We start from the raw sequence: 25,061 nt of genomic DNA, 5'->3' as shown, positions 1-25,061 counted from the left end.
AAAAAAAAAAAAAAAAAAAAAAAAAAAAGAAAAGCACTTTGAATACTGCTTGGCATTTTGCTACCACCATGTAAGTGTTGGCTAGTATTCTCTGGAGGTCACCTTCTCAGATCAGTACTGGGAACTAGGGCAGTGGTTCCCAATCTGACTGTGCCATGGGATTACTTGGGGATGTTTGTTAAGAATTCAAATTCCCAGGCCCAACTCCAGGAAGGCTTGGGAACTTTATCAGTAGAGAGTGAAAGCCTTTATCCTCATTAGGCTTCCCTAAGAAGGGTGTGTGTACACATGTTGTACAGTCTGTGAATCCGACAGGAACTCAACTCGTCAGTCCCCATCCTCCCCCAAACCCTACTCACCAACCTGCAGGGGAGAGAGAAGAAAACTAAACCAAATACAGAAACACAGAATAAACATTTAAAAAATTATGGTGCAGTCAGATTTTGATGAAAGGATTAGCCAAAATAAGGCTCTAAATCTGGAGTCAAAGCCTCAGATGCCCTCAGGGGCAGGAGTGAGGCAGGACAGGCCTAACAATGTTAAGCCGACAGCCAGTCCTCCACATGCAGGCGAAACTCAAGCCTACCGAGCTCCTTAGAGATTCCTGCAGGGCTCCTGCCATTTCTCATCTCTGAGCCTTGGGTTGTCTTCCCCTCTACCTAGAATGACTCTTTCCCTCTTTTGCCCTGTTAATTCCTACTTAATCTTTAAGACTCTGCTCAAATATTTCCATTAAAAAATTTGAAACCTTGTGTTACAATGAAATATTTAAGTTTCACTCACTTAAAAGCAGAACTATTTTCTTATTCATCAGTGTGTATTTAGCACTTCGCATGGGGCCTGGAATATTGTTAGGGCTAAAAATATGCACATTTATTTATTTAATGAATGAATTCATCAGTGAATGAGTGGGAGGATTTGGTATCCTAAGTGGCCCTATGTGTGTGCACAGGCACCAGTAAGAATGATGGGGAAATGGAAAATCATTTGCCCAAGTTTCTTCAGCTTCATTGCTTGTTTTCTAATTTTCTCTTTCTCCCACGGGGCAGAGCCAAGCTGGCCCACAGGTAAAGCCAAACAGTACTTCCTATCATTTTATAAACACATATATTGGAAACAAGTCTCCTATAAGCCTAGAAAAATGCTTGAAAACAGGACACCACAGGTTTAAATGATCTGTTCACTATTTAGAATGAGGATGAGAGTGTTCTTGGAAAAAGTCATTGTCACAAAAACCTATTATTTGAGGGAGGGAATAAGGGAGGGGGGGAGATAGAGGAAGAAAAAGAGGGAGAGAAACAGAAGGAAGGAGGGAAGGGGGAGGGAGGAAAAGAAAGAAAGAGACAGAGACAGAGACAGAGACAGAAAGAGAGACAGAGAGAATTTCCCAGATAGTCCAGAAGGTCTTAACCTTATCTGTCCTTTAGGATTCCTTGGGTGCCTTTTAAAGTGCTGATGCCTGAACTACATCTCCCCAAATTGTGACTTATTTGATCTAGGGGGGAAGCACTAGTACCTGTTTAGTTCCACAGCTCAACGGGTGATTCTAATGTGCAACCAGGGTTGAGTCTACTAAGTTAGCTGTTCTAAAATCCTGGCCAAGTAGGTAAAAGAGAAACTCTAAGGGCAAAGATAGCCCTCCACCTGCCAGTGACTGAGTTAAAAACTGCTCTCCATTCAGCGAATACAACCTCAGCTCTCAGAGGGGATGCTTCTGTGCCATTTGCGTTGTGTGTTCGGTACCAATTAAAACCCAGCAGCCACAATCAGTGTGCTGCAACTGGGCACCATTCCTGGGGCAGGTGGGAGAGCTGTGGGCAAAGAGCCATTGCCTGGGTCTTAAAAAAATTCTGGCTGTGCCATATTTCATATTTCTAATTCTTATAAATCTCAAATATCCTTCTGTAATACATCATAAAATAATGAAAGCAGATGGGAGCTGGCATCTCTTTCAATCTCCTAAGATACAATCTCCTAAGATTTGTTGGGGGTAGGGATGGATCAGAAAACTAATCTGTTGACTTGGGAGCTAGGGTTAATTTTCATTTTAATCATGCGTGGGTTTTATTTTCTAAGTTAACTTACAGCCTCTTCATGAGCACATAAGGGAAAGAGTCTATGTGTGTTTGTTCTTCTGTGTTCACATTTCCATTTCCCACCATTCTTCGTGTGGGAAATTCTTCACATTTCCCACCATTCCCACATCATCACCATCACAATGCATGCAACATCTGGAAAGGCCTGCAAGTACAGTCCAGAAGGAAAGCAATTTTACTATTAGTGACTACTCAGCATATCCAGAGAATAAAGCAACCCATGTCCCATCACATTAATGTCACATCGTCCACAGAGCCTTGCTTGCAGAGGCATCCAGGACAGCCTTCCCCCTCTGGTCTCTTTCATGTGTTTCTTGTCTCTCCTTGGACTTTTGTTCTTTTTCCCCTTCCACATCCTTCCTCCTCACAAGTGTCCTGGATGTATGTTAGAAGGATCATGAAGTAGGCTTAGGTTCTCTCATAGATGTTAGCATTGATCTTTCAGATTCAACAGAGGGTAGCTTCTCTAACTGAGCACATCTTTCTCTTGTAAATATGAGCTCTCTGTCTCATAGCGTAACTCAGATATTTTACTTTAATAAAAATCTTTGCATCTTCATTCTATCCTAACAAAAAAACTACTCATCTCCATTAAGAATTATTATTCTTAAAAAATAAAGAAAATGAAGCAAAGAAGGAAGATAAAAAGATGAGAGAGAGAGAATTCGGTCATGCTGTTCAACAGGTACATTTTTGTCTTGTACTATGCTGTATCAGAATTAACAACTAAGGGGATGCCAACCTGATGAGAGACTTGTATAACTCCAGGAACTAGAAAACAAAAGCAAGAATCCCAGAATGTCACTGAAGCCACAAATGGTGCTGAAAATGTTCCATAAGAGTGTGGTTGGAATAGCCTGGTGGGAGTTCTGAGTCAGACAAGGGCATGTGTGTAGGAACAAATTGCATCTTTATTTAATTTATGTTGTTTTTAACAATTTTCTTTCTTTTTTAAGTTAAATTATATTTTATGTGTATTATTTTATTTATTTTATGTAAGTGTGGTAAAAACAGTTATGAGATTTACCCTCTTAACAAGATTTTATATGTACACTACATTATTTTTTATTATAGGTACAATGTTGTATAGCAGACCTGTAGAGCTTTGTACCCACTGAGCGACCTGTCCTTGTCCCTCTTACCTCCCTACTCTCCCCTGCCCCTGGTAACCACTATTCTACTCTCTTCTATGAGAAGTGTTTTTTGATAACAGCCATCCTGAAAGGTGTGAGGTGATATCTCACTGTGATTTTGATTCAACACAATTTTCTGCATCAGCAGAATGCAGACATACCACTGTGTAAAGATGTTTGCTCATTACATCTCTGGCTTTACTGGTTTAAACATCAGCAAAGTAATGTGGCTCATATCTTCCATGTGCTATGGTTATACACACTTTTTGTATTTGCAAACTAATGCTTTTGTTTTGTTTTAGTATAAAGGAGAGGGAAAAATGGGTGTGTAGTCCTTTAAAAGAAACCAAACACCAGACTGTGCCTCTTTTGTAAGAGGTAAAGGAAAGACTGTGATTCTGGGATGGAACCCATGGAGCACCCTCACATGTGCCCAGCTAAATCTAGATAGTATTGACTGGCTTAAGAACTGGACCTAGGGAAGCCATATCAGAGGAAAGAGTAGATTAATCGAGACAGTTATGGTGGATAACTTTTGTTTGTTCTACCCAGCAAACTGTTGCTCTTCTTATGGTAACAGTACCAGATTTTCTTCTGGGAGGTATCTCACCCCCTCTCTCAGTTCTTGTGGTTTGGATGGTCTTGACTCTGCCCTTGGCATGTGCCTCAGTCCCAGCCCATCAGAGCATCTGATCATCCTGACCTTGGTGATGGACTCAGGGTTAAGCACCTGACCCAATGAGCTTTTGTTCAAACTGTGGCAAAGGAAAAGTGGACATGGAGCTATGAGATTATAAAACTGAATTTGCTGAAACCACACTACTGCCATGAAGGAAAAGCCTATCTCATAATGGAGCCGAGCTGAAGACTAGAGAGAGACCAGGACCCAATGCAGGCATATGTGTCTTAGAGTCCATTTGTGTCTGAGAAGCCAAATCTACCCTTCAACTTTTCAAATGCATTAGTCAGAAATGCTCTTTTTCTTATGCTATTTTCACTGTGTTTTTGGTCACTCAAAACCAAAAGAGTCTTAACTAAAAATAAAACAATTAATAAAACAAGAGTATGCATGTATTGTACATGTGCCATGAGCATAATTCTGAGAATATTTTTGCCTAATTAAGTGAGGTCCTGATTCTGTGAAGACTGAACTAAATTGTTATAGCCCAGAATGAACAGGATTAGGCCAGAGAAAGGTCAGGTGGATATCTGCTGGACTTAGAAATTCTGCCCGAAAATGAATGGCTCTGATGCCAGAGGACCCCGAAACTGAAATACTGCATGTCTGACTACTCAGATCAGATGTGTATGAGTCCAGAGGCAGAATATTATAGAAGAACCATGAGTTCGACAACAGTTAAAAAGAAAGATGAATATAGAAATTGAGGCTTAGTCTAAGAGCAAAAGTCAGATGAGTTCAAGAGCTGCAGATATAGACAGAGATGCAAAAGATATATCAAGAATGAATACTGGATAGTTTAAAGGAGATTATAGGCCAAGAAATCATTTGATGAGGCAAGGACATGGGAACATAAAAATTCAGACATGATTGCACTGGTCAGGGCAGTATTCCTGTAATAGTTCTATCTCTGTGATACTTTGTGCTGTATACTACGCTTCTACAAAAATTTGTTTTTATCACATCGTCATTAGAAATGTTCTTATTTGATCCACATAGTATTTCTATAAACCAGTGACTATCAGGGCCAAATATATATTTGAGAAAGAGCAGAAGACCCAAAACTCTAGCTATGCAAAAGACCCTTAAGTAGGAATTTCAATATTGGGGCAGAATTAGCCTAGGAACAAGTAATCCAGAACCTTCACAGTAGAACTCAGAAGCTTGTCAATTCACTTGAATGGATTTCCTTAAAAAATAATGTGTTTCTCGGTAGTACACTGGTCATCAAGGCATTTAATAAGCTCATAGAGGAAAGGAGCAAGAAGTGAGCTCTCACTGACTGTGGCAAAATTCTACTGACATTCACCTTTCCTCATCCTTTGCAAGCATGGACTTCTGATCTTTGTAAAGAACAACTGACCACAGCCTACCTACCACTGGCATCTCTGATATCACTTAATTGGATCTGCCCTTATCAAGCATGGTAAATGCATACCATCCACTCACAATACTCTGAAAAGGAAACTGGGAATATCTTTTGGCTCCTTAGGTAGCATATCACATTTTAAGTGTCACCAAGTCTTGCTTGTCTATGAAATCCTCAGCCATGTGTTCTGTCCCAGCTGTACCCAAGTATGGGCTCATTTGATCTCATCTGGGCACACCTGACAGTGCCTCACCTCAGGCCTGCACCATGTGCCTCTCCCCTCCTGCCCCAGGAATCTGCTGACTCTGGGCATGAGATGCCATGAGACCCATTTGGTGTCCATGTGTGTACAATGCAGAAGGACAGGCTAGTTAATGTTTGACCAATGAGGAGATACAAGCCAGTGTATAAATTCATTTCTCTCCCATCTCCTGCATAAATCATCCTGAGATATAGTTCACTCAATCTGTTGAAGATGGTCCTGAGAGATCAAACTATCTCTTGTTGTTTGATACCACAAGTGGTCAGTTTGGTAATGAAACTTTGCATTAACTCTCCCACCTTCCCTTCCTCATTCTTGCTTCAATGGGATTGCATTCCTTAATAAAGCTGGAGCATAAGCTTTGCCTAAGACCCTACTTCCTGGGGAACCCAAGCTCAGACAATCAATGACAGGTGTGACCCCAGACTGTAGACCCTCCAGATGGAATTACTCACCAGTTTGATGAAAATAAAGTCCTCAATGTGGTGGTAAGTGGGGGTGATAACCCTTGGCTAGTTTCATCACAATTTCTAATGGTCTTGCTGGTCATGAATTAGGATGCAGTAAAGGTAGAAGGTAAAACATTGGGTTATATGGTGACTGTGTGCTTAAAGTTTTGGGGCGGTGATAATGATATGGACTGAGGAGTAGGCAATGCTCTGTTAACAGCATTGGAGGCTTTGCAAATGAAATTGTAATCTCAGAGCAGCCAACTCCCACCTTAAGACACATTGTAAAGTCCAGAGGGCCTCTCTAGCAGAATTTAAGTCAATTTCTACCTCCTTGATGCTCCAAGGCCGACTGTGCTGAAAACCAGGTACAGAATTTGACAAGTAGAAGCCTCATCCTTAAAACTGAAACTACTTCATCTCCCCAACTCCAAACAAGATAGTAAAATCATAATTACAGAGGAGCTGCAAAGAAGATTGGACATGTAACCTTAACACATCTTATGTATCAAAGTTGAGGCCCTGATGGGGAAAGAGTAGGGCCCTGAGACCTGAGATTGGAATCGGTGGATGGAAAAGGCAGAAAATTCTGAAAACACCTTTCCAATTCCCCTGAATCCTTTAGGCCAGCAGAAGCAGAATTTTTCTTGCTTTTGCCAGAGGAGAACAACTTCCCCTTCCCTGAAGATTACACGGCTTTTCCTGAAGTCTGTGTCTTGCAAGATAATTTTGTTCTCCTCAAGATCTGTCTAACTATCACTCATTGCCTCCAGGCTAATAGTCCTTCAATCCTGTCAGGCTGAGAACTCAAGCACAGCCTGAGCAGTAAATACAATGTCTATTCCAGAAGATCATTTACACAGCTAAGAAACTGCAGAAGCTAGATAATATTTTCCGCTAAGAACCAGGAATGGATTTTAAAGGGTATTGGACGAGGAAGGGTAGACTATAAGTCAGGAGAGGGAACAATTCATTGACATGGGGCACTTACAGGATTCAGGGTGCTCAGAGCCAACTCTAATAGTCTGCTCAGATGTGCTTTGAAGCTTGGTCATTATGACGACCAAGTGAATGAGGTGGAGATTGCAGAATTTCTACAGCATAGTACTGAGGAAGGGGTGAGATGGCTCAGGCAGGCAGAAATGCTAGATAGATTTACTATGGGAGACCTAAGAACATTCCACCTGACTATCATCTTAGAGAGAGCCCAGGAAACCCTCCTTTCACAAAGGTAATAGGGAACAAACTGGTGAGAGAACAGCGATGTCTTTGAGAAGCTGAGGGTAGCTGTAGAAGATGGTGGTAGGTGCTGCTGCCATTAAATTGTGCTCCCAATCAGCATAATTTGAATGAAATTTTAGAATGTCAGAAGCAAGAAAGCAGTTAACTGTTACATGCAAGAATGACATAATCACTGTGTTGGGCAGCAAGATTAGACTGGCAATCGGGGCACCTTGACCCCTTGGGATCTGTGGTGGTTGTTAAGAGATCCCGCTGTTACTAGAGAGGTGAAAGAAATAGACAGTCAACTAGGATAGTGCTCAATTTGTCTAACAAAAAACTTTCTAGCTGTGAGCAGAAGGATGGTGTCTGCTCACACAAAGGAAAGATTAGTTCCCTCACCCAATTTCCAGATCTAATAGATTTATGGATCCAGAAACCACTGGTCCATGAAGTTGAGACCCAGCCCCCTTGAGGAAGGACTCTGCAGTGCCACCACAAGCACAGATGGTAAATATTCCCCAATCCTTCTCCAGAGGGACCTGGGTTTCTATGACAAAGCAATTGTATTGGAGAATACCTAGATTTTTTGAGGAATGTTAGACAAGAAGTCTGAGCTGATACTAATACCAGGGGATCTACAATGCCTTTGGTTAGTGAGGGCTTATGGAGCACAGGTAGTAAATGGAGTTTTGGATCAAATCCATCTCACAGTGTATCCAATGGTTTCATACCAACTGATATGGTCTGAATGTATCTCCCAAAGTTTCATGCATTAGAGACTTAATCCCACTGTAACAGTGTTGATGGTGAAAAGTCCTATTATGGTAACTGACAGGTGGGGCTTTGAAGAGGTGATTAGATTGTGAGGACTATGCCCTTTTGAATGGATTGATCCATTCCTGGAGTGATGGCATGGTTCTGATGAGTTTAAAAGAAGAGCTAATGAAAAGCTTAACCCACTTTCTTGCTTAGCCATTTTGCCATGTGATACTCTGTGTTGCTATAGAGTCACCACCAGGAAGAGGCCCTCATCTGATGCATTTCCTGGACTTTTGACTTCCCAGCCTCCAAAACTGTAAGAAACAAATTTTATTTCTTTATAAATTACCCAGTTTCAGGTATTTTGTTGTAAGCAACAGACAGAGACCAATACCCCAACCCTATGATTATTTCCCCAGTTCTTAAATATATAATTGGGATAGATATGTTCAGCATCAGGTAATGTGGCCTGTGAAGAAAGGGCTATGATGATAGGAAAGTACAAGTATAGGACCCATCCCTGAAACTGAAACTTCCCCATCCATCTCCAGTAGATAAGATTATTATCTTCAATTTCTGAATAAGGAAATTATGTCTCAGAGAGATTAACTTAACTTGGCTAAGGTTTTATAGTTGGTAATTGACAGAATCAAGAACTAAACATATTTCAGTCTGTCTTTAGAGTCTGATTATTCCAGTTTTTAATTATTTCCTACATTGATTATGCTTTTATGTTCTAAAACTGTAATGAATAAATAAGACAACCTAGTTTGAGCTCAAATTTTGTGAGAATATTTGTTGCTTCTCCTAATTAATCCTATGTATATATTTTCTTGATATGAGAATCTATTTAAGATTATATTTACAGGCTTTGGTGTTAAGCCCCTGAGCCAATTATTTTTAATAATGCTAGTGTTGCCCATCACATAAAAAAGTTTTACACCTGGGAATGATGATTCTTCATGACTGAGGCTTACTCTCAAGAGATACTTTCCAGAGAATCTTAATGAAGGCCAAGAAATCATCATCCAAAAAGCAAAGAAAATTATTAATTTTGTAGGTGACTGCTACTAGCATCAGAATGTAGTAATAAGATCTGCTAAGAGACAGCCTCGTAATTGGTCATTTGGAAAAGATAAAGTTATGTACTTACTGCACACTGTACACTAAGATGAATTTTAGAGTTAAATGCAAATTTTAGAAAAAGTTAAATGAAAAAAGTGACAACATAAAAGAAGCAGAAGGAAGTTAACATCAGATTCAGGGTGGGGAAGCCCTTCTTAAAATAAAGGAAAAGAAAGAAACAAGGAAAATATTGGTAGATTTAGCTGTATATGTAAAAAACTTCTTTTGTGGTGAAAGCTACCACAAAGAAAATTACAAGCAAATTAGAAATTCTGAAGAAAATACATCATACCTTAATATCTTCATATAGAGACAATTCTTACAAATCAAGACACACCTTCTAGTCAATAAAAATGTATTTGGCAGCTATTACTAGCTAGGTTAGATAACGGAGATACAGCAGTAAACAAATTAGCTACCCTTACAGAACTTGCAGTCTCATGAAGGGAGATAGACAATAAATAAAATAAATAAATGAAAACATACAATATGGCAGATGGAGACAAGAGCTGTAGAGGAAAATGAAGTGAAAAGTATGGTAAGGTCGTCCAGGAGGGAAGAGATTACAGTTTTGTTTTGTTTTTTAATTGAAGCATAATCAATTATTTATGTTTGTAGGGTACAGAGTTGAATATTAATACCTGTGTACAATGTGCAATGATCAAATCAGAATAATTAGCATATTCATCATTACAAAACTTAATCATTCTTTGTGTCCGCTAATCAATTTGAGATTACAGTCTTACATGGACAGAAGGTTTCTCTGGGAAGGTGACATGTGGGTAAAGGCCTGAAGAACAGCCACGGGGCCGTCTGCTTTCAGGTAGAGGAAATGCCTGTGATCTGAGAGCATGCCTGGGGTGTTCAGGGAAAAGCAGGGAGGCCACCAGTGTGGCCAGAGTGGAGAGAGTACGAGAGCGAGCAGTAGGAGATGAAGTCACAGGGGCAGCAGGATAGGAACTAGTATCCACTGTGAGAACTTTGGCTTTTACCACGCAGACGGTGGGAAGCCACTGGAGGGTTCTAAGCAGCAGAAAAATATGACCTGGATTATGTTTCACCAAGAGCATTTTGGTTGTTGTTCAAAGAGAGAAAATAGGAGGCTACTGCAGGACTATAGTAGACTCAGGGTTTTTTGTTTTGTTGTGTGTTTTTGTTTTGCAGGGGTGGACAGGGCAGAGATGGTGAAGATCAGCAGCTTGCATTGGGACATGTAATGGTTGGGATGCCCAATAGACATTGGAGGAGAGTCATTAACAGCCAGGAGGACATCTGAGTCTGTGCTTCTGGGGGAGGTCTCAGCTGGAGTTCTGCTGTGTGAGTCGTCAGCATAAAGACAGTATTTACAGCCAAGAGGCAAACGAGATCAAGTTAGGAAGTGGGTGTTGGCAGAAAGGGGAAGACATCTAAGAATGAAACCTGAAGTCACTCCAGCATTAAAGATTTGGGTCACGAGGAAGAATCAGCAAATGAGACTGAGAAGTAGGGGCCAGAAAGGAAGCAGGAAAACCAGGTTTAGGCTTCAGAAGAGAAGTACAGAGAGTGTCAACTATGTCAAGTGTTGTTGATAGAGGGTCAGGTGAGGATTATAACTGGTTATGTCTGATGATCTTATTTCGCCTGATGGTTGTTCCTCAGTCTCTCAGCTCACTTCTTCAAAACTCACACGAGCTCGTTTTTGCACACCCGTCCCCCCAGTCAGCATTTCCACGTCTTTGCCTCTTACAACAGAAATGATGCAAACTTTCACCACCTGTTCCCTGGATCAAAGAAACAAAAGGCTCAAATGCTGGTCTTCTAATGTGGAAACCTTCCTCATGAAGGAAGAGGAGTTAGAAGGAAAGTGAAGGCTGTGAATTTTGATAACTACATATTTTTTAGAAAATTTTTGTGTGTGTTTGTTGACTAAAAATAAAACTGTTCAAATGCACCAGCTATCAAAGAAATACAAATTAAAAATAAACTGGCCACCATTTTTTTTGCAAATCAGATTGACATTTTAAAAAGCATATCCCGTATGGGCAAGACTCAGCAGACATTCCCGTACACCACTGGTGGAAGTGTTAATTGGTAAAGATTTTCTAGAGGGCAATTTGGCAATATATAAGAAAAATTTTTTATAAGTTTCTTCTTCACACCTTTTGGTCCAGTAATTCTGTTTTTAGCAATTTATCGTAAGAAAATAATCAGAATGCACAGCAAGATTTCTATGAAAGGATGTTCACTTCAGTGTTATTTCTTAAAGAATTTAGGATATCCTATAAGATTCTATATTCTTATAGAATGTCAAAACAACACCTGAGTGTTGTTTCTTATAACATTTATGGGATTAAAATAGCAATTAAAATAATTTAATATCCAACATTGAAGTTTGAATCAATAAATTATGAGATAGTCATGAGAAAAACACTGCAGGAAAAGAATATTTTAAGTACATGAGAAAAACAAGTACTGTCAAAGTAAAAAATAAATCAAGCTCTAACATGGTACTTAGGGTATGATTCTGTTTTTGTAAAGAAAGATAATAGAAAAATTAGAAATATACCAACTAAAATCTTAATAGCAATTATTTCTGTATATGCTTGAGCTTACTGGAGTTTTTACCCACTCCAGAGAATTTTATTCTTATTGCTATTACAAATTTTATTATTTTATTTTCATTTTTAAGATAGTTTATTATACATATATGTGGGGTACAAAGTTGACTTTCAGTAGTTGTGTACAAAGTGTGATGGTCACATCAGGATGGTTAGCTTGTTCATCATTACAATACATAATCATTCTTAGTGTCTGTTAACCAATTTCTCATTAAGCTCCGTCCCACTCCCCCTTCCCTCCCCTTTTCCACCTCTAGTAACCACAATTCTGTTCTCTCCTACTAAAAGTATTTATTGAGGGCCTACCATGTGGCAGGCACTGTTCTGGGTGCCTGGGATATATCAGTGAAAACTGGCAGAATCCCTACCCTGGTGGAGCTTGCATTCTATCAGGAAGGGTATAGACAATAGATAATAATAAAGAAAGGAATTATATGTCGTTTGGGAGGTGATTAATGCTAGGGGAAAAACACAGAATAGAAAAAGAGAGGTTAGAAGTGGTATGGTGACAATTTACAATATGATAGTCAGGGTAGGACTCACTGAGAAGGTGACACTTGACAAAGACTTTACGGAGATGAAGGGATTAACCATGTGAATACTGGGGAAAAAATATTGCAGGTGGGAAGATCAGTAATTACGAGGGCCCTAAGGTAGGAGCGTGTCTGATGTGTCTGAGGGTCTGCATGGAGGTCTGTGTGGCTGGAGCTGAATGAACGTGGTAGTAGGAGATGAGGTCAGAGAGAAATGAGCCAGACTGGGTAGAAGCTACTGTAAGGCTCTAGCTATGCCGAGAACAGACAGGTTAAGGAGCTATGGCAGTAATCTAGCTGAGAGATGATGGTACTGGGATCAAGGGAGAACAGTGAATATAGTGAGAATTGGTCAGATTCTGGATATATTTTGAAAGTAGAACCAATAGAATTTCTTTGTGCTTTGGATATGGGGGTAAAGAAAGAGAGGCCTATAGGGTTTTTGGCCTGAATGATGGGGAGGAAAGAGTTGTCATCAACTGAGACAAGAAGACTGAGTAGAACAAGTTTTGGGTGGGAGTAGGGAGACCAGGAGTTGAAATTTGGACATGGGAAGTCTCTGCAAGGGGAGATGTCCAGGAGGCAACTGGCTACGAAAATACAGAGTTGGGAGGACAAGTCTGGGCTGGAGTTATACACTTGGAAATTATTAGCATATGGATGGTATTTGAAGCCACGGGAATGGGTAAACTCACCAAGGGAGTAACTGTGGACAGAGAAAAGGTCTGAAGACTGTGTCCTGGTGCACTACAATACAAGCAGCTTAAGGAGACAAGTTACTACCAGGGAAGCCTGGTTGAGAAAGTGACCAGAAAGATAGCAGAAAAATCAAAAGAGTGGGGTGGGGGGGCAAAAGAGTGTTTCAAATGCTGCTGGTAAGTAAGTTAAGAACTGAGAGTTGATCACTGGATTTAGCAATGTAGAGATATGGTGACCTTGATATGAGTGATTTTGCAGAAATGGCTCATGTGAGAACTTGAAGGGGAGCATTGGAGACTGTGAGTATAGATGATCCTTTGAAAACTCTGGCTGCAAAGTGTCTTGGAGAGATGGGCATACCTGACTGGAAAAGTGAGGTATAGAGAAGGTTGGCTTTTTGTTTTTGTTTTTGTTTTTTTAGATAGAATAAGAAGCAGCATGTTTGTATACTGATGGGGATCCAAGCCAACCTCCTGTGATCATGAACATCCTCAAGGTAATAAGATGGGAGCAGACAGTATGCTTGGGAGGTCACCCAAGGACTGCCTGGACAACAAACCTCTACTTTGTTGGTCTCATCTACTCTGCTGCCTAAAATTCCTAATTCTTCAGCCTCTCCATTGGCTCAGGAGGTCACATTTAAAATACAGACATCTAGGGTCAGCAAAATCTCAGAGAGCAATGCTCATTATGAAGGTAAGCACGCCTCCCTGTCCCCCACGCCACCCACATATGTATGCACCAAAAAGCCATGCACTCCCATCTGAAAGTCTGTGGCTTGGAATCTCGGAATTACAGATTGAGCAAAACCATGAAACATTATGAGTCTGTGGTAGGAAAGCCTATTTTGCAAGGAAAAATTAGGGAGAAAGAAAACCTTTAGCTCTTTGATCCCACACCTCAAAGAATTTTGTAATCCAGGAAACCAAAGCACCTCGTATTTGCTGTCCCTTCACCAGGATTACAAAGAGAAAAGTCCAGAAATCAACTTTGGACATTTGTGTATTAGAAGGTCCTAACTTTGAGCATCTACCCTCGCCCACCTGCAGCACACACCTGGAACACATGGAACATTCCCACACGGATGATCTCTGCTCTTTCTCCCTCCCATGGGTCCCATATTGTCATTCTCCTTCCCTCCTTCTCCTTATATAAAACAATTTTTGGAAAAGAAACCCAGAAGGAATGGTGATGTAGAACTGGCAGGGGTTTTGTATTAGTTCACGTTTTACAAATGAAGAAACTGAGTCTCAGAGGGGTAAAGTGAATTGCCCCAAAGCCAACAGTCAATTAAAACTCCAAAGAGATTTGGGAAAACTCCAGAAGAATTGGATCAACTCATTTACATGGAGGTGAATTGAATGATCTGTTCTCTGTCAAAGGCACATTCTAACAGAAGCTACAGCCCTGAGTCAAAGAACTGGATGGTGAAAAGTGAAAAGGGAGAGACTGCAGGCAGGGGGAGAATGCTGTCATTTCTGCAGCAGGGTAGCCTTCTGGATGTTTGACATTGCATACGCAGCTCCCTAATGTGTTTGTTTCTGATTTGTGAGTAGTGGTTCTCAACTGTGGGTGATTTTGCCCCTAAGGGGACACTTGGTAATGTCTGGATATATTTTGGGTGGTCACAGCTCTAAAGAGAAGGTGTCACTGGCATTTAATAGGTAGAGGCCAGGGTTGCTGCTGAACATCCCACAATGCACAACAGCCCCAACATCATCTCATCCAAAATATTAATAGTTTTAGGAACTGATTTACTCTGAAGGAAAAGAAAGACGAGAGAGAAAAGAACATTACCAAAAGTTGGCTCTAGAGTAGTTTTCCACGTAGGGCTGTTCATCAGAAAAGGGGGCCAAGTGGACGTCGCCGAAGGTCAGGAACATCATTCCTAATGAGTAAAGACAACAGACCCAGAGGTTGACTCCTGCAGCCTTCTGACTGAAGGGGACACTCACCTGCCACCTGAGACCAATTCTGTTCTTTAATTTTATTTCAGTTTTACACAACAGGATAAAATATAATTTTGTCTCAAAGCAAGGATAAGAAAATTAGGCATAAAATTGGAGGAGATATAGAAAAGAATACCAAAGCAATTCACAAAGCTATGTGATGACAAAAGCTTGCACAGCCTAGGTGAGGCATTTAACCTGGCACAGTCGCCTTCTCAGGTACTGTTTTTTTTTTTTTTTTTTTCCTTTCTGTATGTCCTGTGTTTGCAATTCTGGGTACTTCCATTCATTCATTCATTCATTCATTCATCTATCTACTTACTGTAAACACAACTTAGCTTTGAAGACAATCAAAATCTCATCATCCCTTTATTATTTTCACTCTCAGACTTTGCACATGTGTAATCAGACATGTATGCATGTGCTGTATGGATGCTGACCATCCTCGATGCTGGGAATTATGCACTTGGGCTTTGTTCCTGGCATATACAGTCACCACAGGAAAGGCAGATTTTCTTTAGAGGGCAAAAGAGCACTTAGACTGGCATGCCACCTGATGATCAGCATTATTATTCTAATAATTTCAGGGAGAATCTTTTTCATTATCATTTATTAAATTGCACATTAAAAAAGCATAAACTATTAACTATATTTCAGAAATAAGGGTGGCCTAAAAAAGTCATAAAACAGAGGCAATATCATAAAATAAATAATAATAATAATAATAATTATAGCAAAAATTTCTTGATTATGTTAACTCTACCATGTATTTTTCTATGGGCTTCTCATGTATTAATTCATTTCATCCTCATAACAATATAAAGCAGGTTCTATTATAATACCCATTTTATAAATGAAGAAACCAAGGAACATGGAAATTTAAGTGACTCAGCCAAGATCACAGAAATAATAAATGGAAGAGCAAAATCCAAGGAGTGGAATCTCATCTGATAGTCAGTGCCCATATTTTAACTAGGCTGCCCTCCAGGTCTGTTAAAATAGAACAGATCGTTTTATTTGGGATATTTTCAAAGATGTCAGAGACAAAGCACAATTGTAACATTATTCATATGTTCCCATCTAAATCCCATGTGTTAGTGTCAAAACACCCAACCAATTGAAAAACTCAGTGGGTTTTTAATTATAAGATAGAAGGATATTAATCAACCTTAGAAAGTTAACATGTGTCATTGTTTGTGTAAACTTGGAAAGCCTCAGAGAAGGATGTTGTGAGCCCCAACCCTAACAGGAATTCCAAGGATGTCAGATAATGGAAGCGAGGAAATCATCAAAAGTAAAATATAAGAAAAATTCCAAGAACTGAAAAAAAAAATGAGTCTGATTAGACATATTTACTGCATGTTCAGCACAATAATTTAAAAAGATTCACACCAAGAACATTAGAAATAAAGAGAAGATATTAAAAGTGTCCAGAAGGGAAAAACTGTCATTCTCAAGGATCAAGAGTTAGAATGGTATTGGACTTCTCAATAACAATATTGAAGCCAGAAACCAAAAAAAATAAAGCTTTGAAAATATTGAGTAAAAACTGTTTTTTTTTTTCCTTTTTGTCTTTTTCCGTGTCCGGCAACGGATCGCAACCCTCAGTGTCGCGCCCGTACCGGACCGGGACCGGCAACGGGATTGCAACCCTTGGTGTTGCTTCCGCACCTCGCTCAGCCAGTGAGCGGGAACTGGTCTGTATGTGGGATCCGAACCCTCGGCGGGAGCGTCGTCACACTCCCAAGCGGCGCACTGTAGCAGTGTGCCACCGGACCGGCCCCAAGTAAAAACTGTTTTTAAGTTAAATTCCTGACCCAGTCAATAATAATACAAGGACTCATTAAAAAGTGACTTCTCAAATACCCTTTCTCCAGAAGCTGTTAGAGAATATCCTTTGCTAAAATAATGATGTAAACCAAGAAAGAGAAGACAGACAAATAATGACAGAAAGTCATAGTAGCCATGCAATAGTGCTGGTGAGTAGTTCATGCCTGGAGGAGGACACGGGACTACAGCATAGAAGAAAGAAATGGGGGAAGCTTCCACAGAATAAATACTGGAAGGCATCTGCCAGATCTATTGCAGCACAGAAACACTTAGCCATTTTCGGTAATTGGCCACAATAATCAACCACATTGTATAGTGACAAAATAAAATAAAATAAAATAAAATAAACATTTAGCCATGAATATATGAAAACCAAACTAATGAAAACACAAGGCAATTAACTCCAGGAAAAACAAAAGATTACATGAAAAAATAAAGATAATCATAGTGCACCTGACTCAGCTCTGAACAATGTTTACAATGTCATAATAATATAAACATTGATTATTGATTTAACCAAATAATAATCTAGGTCCATATTCTATTACCCTAAATTCTGGAATCCAAAAAGCTCTGAAAAGCAGCAGATTTTTGTAAGTTTGCAGCAATATCATTCGATGGCAAAATCTGACCTGAATTGACATGAGTCTATTTTTAGTCTTTATTTATTCCACTTAGTATCAATATTCATAGGTTTTGTTGCAGAAATGTGTGTTTCATTTTGGAGTGTTGCCTCGGGTCCCACTGGGGGCGTTAAGTACTAATGGTATATGATCGTATGAACTGTCTAAAGTCCTCCAGATTCTGAATTCAGAAACACATCTGGCCCCAAGGGTTTGAGAATGGCATTAAGAACCTGTATAAATATAGAGAAAATGGGGGTGGGAGGACGCATCAAGAAACTGCTATGCAGGAAAGTTAAATTCTCAAGCAGAGAGTGACCGGAATAACAATATAACAATTTTATATAAAAATATGTACGTAAATAATAGAAGAAAGAGCACGGAGAGTTGAAAGTCATTGCCCTTGAGGAGAAGTCTGAGGATAGGTAGAGGTGTGGCAGAGGGCTACTATTTTTCATTATAAGCCTTTTTATTATTATTTGATGTTTTAAACTATGTCTTATTTTGATGGAAAATAAAAATAATTAGAATAAAAATCAATCACCCTTCCCTCAAGAGCACACTGGTTAGAAAGCGGAAAAAACCGGCATTCATTTCTACTTGTGTAGTTTGAGATACACAGCCCCATATAAAATTACATCTCCATTTGAAAAATCTAGAGGAAAAATGATGCTCAGATATTAAGTCTAACTATTCAGCTTAAGAGGGGCTCGACACATGCACGTTAATTAACTATGTTTAAAATCTCATCGTACAAAAGCACCTAACCATCTGAAAAAAATCTAAAAAAATAAAAATAAAAATTCTTCCTGGGGGATTGAGGAGCTGCTTTGTTTCTTCATTTCCATCTCCCACAGATTTAATCCCCTGCACACAAGGCTTCCAAGCGCATCCTGGGCCATTTACAACAGGATCGCTAATGAAGTTCTTGACATTAGGTATACTGTGCCTGAGCTCATTTATTTATTTTTCCATGAGAATTTTTTAGTGCCTATTTTGGAACCCCTAAATTTTGAAGGGTGTAGGAAATTATAGACAAGCTTTAAACTCCACTTACGTGCATATACTGCATAACTTGGTCTGTATGAGTTGCACTGTTCACTATTTTGCCTTCATCGGATATCCAGGTAGGGATCTACAACATTGATAATTTAAAGTAAATAAAATTGAGGTACAGAGCTAAAATTCTCATCAGAGATGCAACTTTTAAAAGCGGCCAGTTACGTCTATACCTTAACTGAAAAAAATACTCTGTTGGAACGTGTTCACCCTCTCTGAGGAGAGTAGAAAGTTAGTGTGTGCGCAGGGGTTGTGAGTGTGGGCTTCAGTGTTAGATAGACCTGGGTTCAGATCCCTGCTCTGTCACTTATTAGACGTGTGTTCTTGCCAAGTTGCTTTCCTGCAGTGAGTCTGAGCTTTCTCTTATAAACTGGGATCATAGAAGTGCTTCCTGCTAAGCCAGGTCTTACTCTCGCTCTATTGACACTTTGGGCTGGAAAATTCTTTGATGTAGGGGCCATCCTGTGCACTGAAGGGTGTTTCACAGCATACCTGCCTATTATCAACTAAATGCCATTATCCAGTAGCACCCCCGCTGCCACTGTGACAACCAGAAGTGTCTCCAGACATTGCCAAATGTCCTTTAGGGAAGGATGCAAAATTACTGAGAACCTCAGTGCTAACCCTCAAATAAACTGGAAAATGTCATCATTCAGACTTTGTAAGGATTTTGTAAAATAGTTTATTGAAATTGCTTAGCACTTGCAGTCAGTTGGTAAGCACAAAAAGAATATTGAATTTAATATTATCTCAACTGTATGTAGTGCTCATGGGGAAGAAAATACAGTAGGAAAAAAATATGAAAAAAGAACAAGTGAACTCCAGAGAGTTTCTCACATTCTAGAAGGCCAACTCTTAAAAGGGCTTTAGAGATGATTTATATTAATATATCATTATACAAATAAGAAAACCAAAGCCAAAAGGTCAAGGGTTAACCAAGTTCATTAAGGAAGAAAGTGATAGAATCAGGACAAAAACACAGAACTCTGACCTATCCCTCTATACCTTATTGAATACTATGCGGCACACCTGCGTTCTCATGGCTGGAGACTAGCTAATTTGTCATGGATGAGAGAGATGAGAGAACCAAATAATTAAGTGCAGTAGAAATCTTCCCCCCTTTCTATACAGAATCAAATGCAGGGGAAAGAGGGTGCCAAACTTTTACGGGGAAATTAGCCTGTTTTCTAAACCCAGAAACTGGTCAACTCACCATTTGATTTTAGCCATTGTTTGGAATGAAGGTAACTCTCCAGCATCCTTTCACTGAAGAGCATGTATCCCATTGGTTCAGAAATTATCACATCTACAGCCTCAGGAAGTGAGATTTCTTCAATTTTTCCTGGCATAACAATGATCTTGTCTGAAAGGTGGTTATTTTTCACTAGCATCTGAAAAAGATAACATAGGGTTACCAGAACTATTGTTATTAAGAATCTTATGGAAAATAAGTTTTATAAATGATGGGTTGAGAATGTGATAGGAAACAGAAGGAAATGACATATTTGTTTCTAGAACACTTCTAAAGAAAAATAACTTATTTTTCTAACCTCACAACTATTGCATGGTTATTATAGATAATTTTAAAGATAGAGATAAGAAACAAATAAAAACACCTATAATCCTACTACATAGAAATAACTATTTTCGTGTATGCTCTTCCAGACTCTTTACACAAACATTCACATATACATTTATATGTGTGGTCTGTGTATGTATGTATTTGGGAGGGCTTTTGTTTATTATTATTAATGGCTTTAGCTTATTTCCCATTGTTCTACTTGCAATGAAATTGTCAACGACTCTATACAATAATCTACAAATTAACAATCCTGATTCTTATTAAATTATTCCTTGTTCCTTTGATTTCAAAAATAAATAATACCATGTTCACTAAGCTTTCTTTAGAAGTACATTTTTACAGTCATGTATTTTCTTTGATGGCCTCTATAGTCTGTTTAATAACTTTGAACTCTTTTGAAAGAAGGACCCTGAAGAGAAATACAATTATTAAATTTCTAATATATTTTTCTTAATGCCAAATATGTCAAAGTTATTAAATTATTACATTTATGTCTTTATACTGCCAGAAAAAATGTGTTAATAAACATGTTACATGCACCAGCACATTCCTTTTCAAGCTGCTGTTCCCTGAGATTTTGAGATCTTTGCTCACTGTATTTATATTTGGTGTTTTCATAGCTTGATCCCTTTGCTCATCCAAAATGTAATGTACTGTGCATTTGTCATGATTCAGTAGCACCATCTCAATTTCTGATCACTTCTTCAAATGGCTAGGGCATCTTTCACATATAATCCTATTTTCTAGGGTGCCACTCACCAACACGTGTCCTGTGAGCTTACACCTAAATTTTTCTAAAAGTCAAGAAAGTAATCTCTGATCTAGGGAAGAACAACAAAGAAAAGTATTTGAACATGTCATTGTCAACATTTATCCACGTACAAGGACTCTTGGAATTTCACTCTATCCTCATTCCACACATAGAAGTCATGTCCAGGGAATTCTGTAGAGACGAAGCCTAAAGGTTAAAGCCTTTGCTGTTCTGCTTTTCCCTCTACGTTCTCTTCCCAGGAGAGTCAATTCATCTGCTTTGTCAATTCAACTGTGGCTCCGTGTGGGCGGCTCTTCAAACTGCATCATTAGGTTCACTCTCTCACCTGAGTTCCAACGATCATCTGGGGCATTTTAACCAACATGCTCTGTCATCTGCTCAGTATCAAAAAGCAAAGAGCCAAAATTCAGCTTCCTCTTGAAAACTAATCATTCCTCTAAGTTTGTCCTTAAAATCTTTGTAAAATCTTGTGTTTCCAAGATTCTATTTTGATCACTGATACCACAATCCCCAGTGTCCTGACAGCGTAGGTTGTTCCCCAAGACAATTAGTTATTGTATTTTCTTATTTTTTACCTTTCAGATATGTCTCCCACCTTTTCCTTTCTGCCTGCATCAACTTATCCAGTTCCTATTACCTTCAAATCTGGAATTTAAAGATAACAGGTATATAATAAAAATAATAATGGCAGTGGCTGCTTCATAGATTTGTTTGAGGATCAAACAAGATAAAGAATATTATGAGCTATGTAAGTGTTAAAATTATATTATTCTTATTAAAGAATACTTTTCACTAAAAAATAGAAATGTAGATGAACAAAAACATGAAAATAAAAATCACTTTTATTCCCATTATCCAGATATAGGCAGGTTATATTTCCAACTAAACACTTGAGTGTGTGTCAAATCTCAATATAATAATACTTCATAATCATTTTTTCATGCAATGTGTTTTAGATCAGTTTATAAATATTTTTTATATATCACGGAACACATAGAAACCCCAATAATTTTATGGTACATTTGGGTGAAAGAAAAGATTGCTTGCAGTTTGAGTCTTTTGAGCTGGGGACTCTGGCCACACTAGACCCTGACTAGCTGGCATGAGGGCAAAGGGTATCAATATCTCAGCATCTGGCATACTTGTTGGGAAGCTCTACTTCAAACATCTTCCTCTGAATTGTTCTACAACATATTTTTATCTGCTGTATAGTATTTCACAGATGTACTTGATTTATTTAACCAATTCCCTATTATTGGACATTCAGGGTATTTCAATTTTCTCACTGTTATAATAGTATATTGGCAAATAATAAAGTAATTAAATCTGAGAGAAACTTCCCACTGTTTCCTTCAAAGTTAAAGAACTTCTAAAGTTTTCTGATACACACTGCCCATTGCCTGCCAGAAAGGTGGCCCCCTTTCCAAATTTCATGCCCTTTCCAAATTGTTTATGGGATGTGAAGCAGTTCATACAACCTTAGTGTATGAAACTGTCTCTTTCCAAAGCCTCATCAACTTGGAACAGGACATTGGAAGGGAAGATTTTCTAAGTTTTGCTGGAGGAAACAATATGAGAGAATATTTTAAGCGAGTGTGAGATAGACTCTATATGCAGAATTTATAGAGAATAATCTTGGACTCTGAACCCTCAGGAAGCTCAGATATATAATAAGGTTTCAGAGAGAGAATTTTATGAGCTATCAGAAAAGCAATTTTGGTTCCACAGGAAAGAATTTTGAGTCAGTATTTTCACTGGTAAAGAAGGATGTACCTGGAAGTGAGCCAGCAAGGCTGCCTGCAGGTCACCGCATCTTGTGACTTCATCTGTTGCTGACCAGTTTCAATGAGCACTAGATCAGGAATCTGTAGATGTGGATTCTAATTTGGCCTTTACCACCAAAGGGCTGTGTGGCCTTGGGGAAGTCACTTAACCATTTAAATTTTCATTTTCCTCCTTATAAAATTAGGGTTTAAAACTGGAGTTGCTTTAAGGCTCCTTCCAGTTCTAACATTTTATGATTAGAAAAAAGCAAAATTTCCCAACATATGTTCCAGAAGTCCAGGAGTCCTTGAATACAAGAGCTTCACGATCAAATAATTCTGGAACTTCTTTATAATATATATCCCACTCACAAATTCAGAATCTATCAGTAAACTAGTGGCTTTGAGGAATTCCGCAGAAAACTGCTGGCTTGGTTAAATCAAAGACATCTAAATTTACTTGAATACTTTGCAATTGTTTTTTTCATTGAATATATATTTATCTCCTACAGATCAATCTTTAGGAAACAATGAAAATAGTTCTCTGATAATCCTAGGTTTGATTATAATTCCTTGACAAAGATATTTGAAAACAGGACAGAAATTCAACCCACAATAGCTCTGACTGATTCACAAGAGCAGCGAATTCCAGATGTTAAGACACACTCTATTTTTTCAGTTAGTCTTGCTGTCTCCCCCCATCTTTGGTTGGTTTACAACATTCTCAGTACAGATAATTTTTTGCTGGCTCGTCACTTCATGTGTCATTCTTCCAAAATTGCAGCTCAGTAGAGATATTCCTTTCCAGGAATAAACTTCAAAATGTCTCTCTAAGTGCTGGAAAAGGCTCCTAGCACAGAGGAAGGCTCCATCTCCCACCACGCTCATTGCTGCACAATGACCTTTTACCTGTGTGACCTGGTCCTTCTCGAAGAGTTTGAGATAGAAGAAGATTCCAAATAAAGGCTCTTCTTTCCAGGTACCATCAAGGCACAAGAAAACCCACATCATATTCTTGTTTTGATCCTGCTTTCTTATTATTAAATTGGGTTTCTAAAGTCTGTGCCAATAGCATTGTCACTTGTATCAGCTGCTTAACACACACACACACACACACACACACACACACACACACACACTTTAGGTGCTGGAAAAAGAAGAATTCATCCTTTTAGGCACCAGAATAAGTTCCAAGATAGATCAGGGCAGTAATTTCACTTGGTATGCTGCTGCTCTTGTCTCATTTGGGAGGTTTTTCACTGAGTTATATTTGTAAAAGATGTGTTGTTTATCCCTGTTCAGTTTGAAAGTTAAACTAGTCTTAGGGCTATAATATACAATATGGCACTTAATTATAGTCTGTCTCCAAGCAGTAGAAAGAGCAAGAGTTTTGGAGGTGAAAGACTTGGGTGCTAGTTCTGTATCTTCCTCTTATAAGCTGTGAGACTGTGGCCAAGAAACATAATTTCCTGGAAATCCATTTCTTCACCTATGAAATGGGAATAATAATAGTACCTATTCTTCAGTGTTATTTCAAGAATCAAATCAAATGAGAAAAGTGCAAAGGGATATATGTCAAAATGAATGTAGATTAAATAAAACAAGGATTTAAAGAAAAGATGATAAAGCAACAGAATTGAGATTAAAAGAGAGATAACCCAAGGAAATAAATCAAGAAGCAAAGCAACATAGAATAATACATAATCATTATCCAGGCAGAGAATATATTAGATTCAAACTATATGTAACCATTTAAGAAAATCATTTGGCATTATTCGGCAAAGTTGAAGATGTACTTATCTTATAACTTCAGAATATCATCTCCTAGAAACAGATGTTCTAGAGAAAATTTTGAACATGTGCACTAGATAAAATGTACTAAAATGTTTATAATAATACTGATAGCAATAAAACAAATTTTTAAGATAAACTAGAACTATTGACAGGGAAATGAATGAGGAAATGATAGTGTATCGTTACTATGAATACTATTTAACAGTCAGAAAGAAAGAACTGAAGGTACGTGTATTAACATAAATAAACTTCACAAGCCCAATTTTAAGGGGGAAAAAAAGCAGACTGCTAAAGAATATATAGAATTATGCTTTTCATAAAAAAGGTCAATGTATTCAGAAGTAATCTGTTTTGTTTAGGATGTACTAAATTATTTTTTTTAACTTTTATTCTAATTATAAAACTTAAGATATTGATAAATTTGGGGATGAAGGCAGGAGCATGGAATCTGGGAGAGGCATATAGGCATTTTAATATATAGTTATATTACTTTAGTTCCTCAGCTGGATTGTGGGGATATGGATATTTATTTAGCTATTATTCTTTATACATTATATCATACTCATGTATTTTTGGTATGTATGAATATTCTATAAGAGAAAATTTAAATTATGCTGCTAATAGAAAAGTTTGAGATAATCATAATGAATGTAGATTTAAAAAGACAAACTAATTTCTGCCTTCAGAAAAAAGCTAGTAGACAGGCCGGCCCAGTGGCGCACTGGATAGTGCACCGCTTGGGAAGCGCGGCGGCGCTCCCGTCC

The 25,061-nt window shown here is 38.5% G+C and overlaps 1 protein-coding gene across 1 annotated transcript in view; it reads right to left on the bottom strand.

The window, feature by feature from the left end:
- Positions 1-25,061, bottom strand: part of LOC103601126 (histone-arginine methyltransferase CARM1-like) — a 151,787-nt gene that overhangs the window by 8,321 nt on the left and 118,405 nt on the right. The window contains exons 8-9 of the mRNA XM_008585504.1: positions 19,600-19,777; positions 14,723-14,813 (exon numbers count right to left, since the gene is read on the bottom strand). Coding sequence (XP_008583726.1) covers positions 14,723-14,813; positions 19,600-19,777 — 269 coding nt within the window. The remainder of the gene's footprint in view (positions 1-14,722; positions 14,814-19,599; positions 19,778-25,061) is intronic.

This window comes from Galeopterus variegatus, unplaced genomic scaffold (genome assembly GCF_000696425.1).
Source record: "Galeopterus variegatus unplaced genomic scaffold, G_variegatus-3.0.2 Scaffold3598, whole genome shotgun sequence".
Classification (NCBI taxonomy): Eukaryota; Metazoa; Chordata; class Mammalia; order Dermoptera; family Cynocephalidae; genus Galeopterus; species Galeopterus variegatus.
The sequence above is the reverse complement of the archived record's forward strand: the minus strand, read 5'-3'. Positions and strand labels throughout refer to the sequence as shown.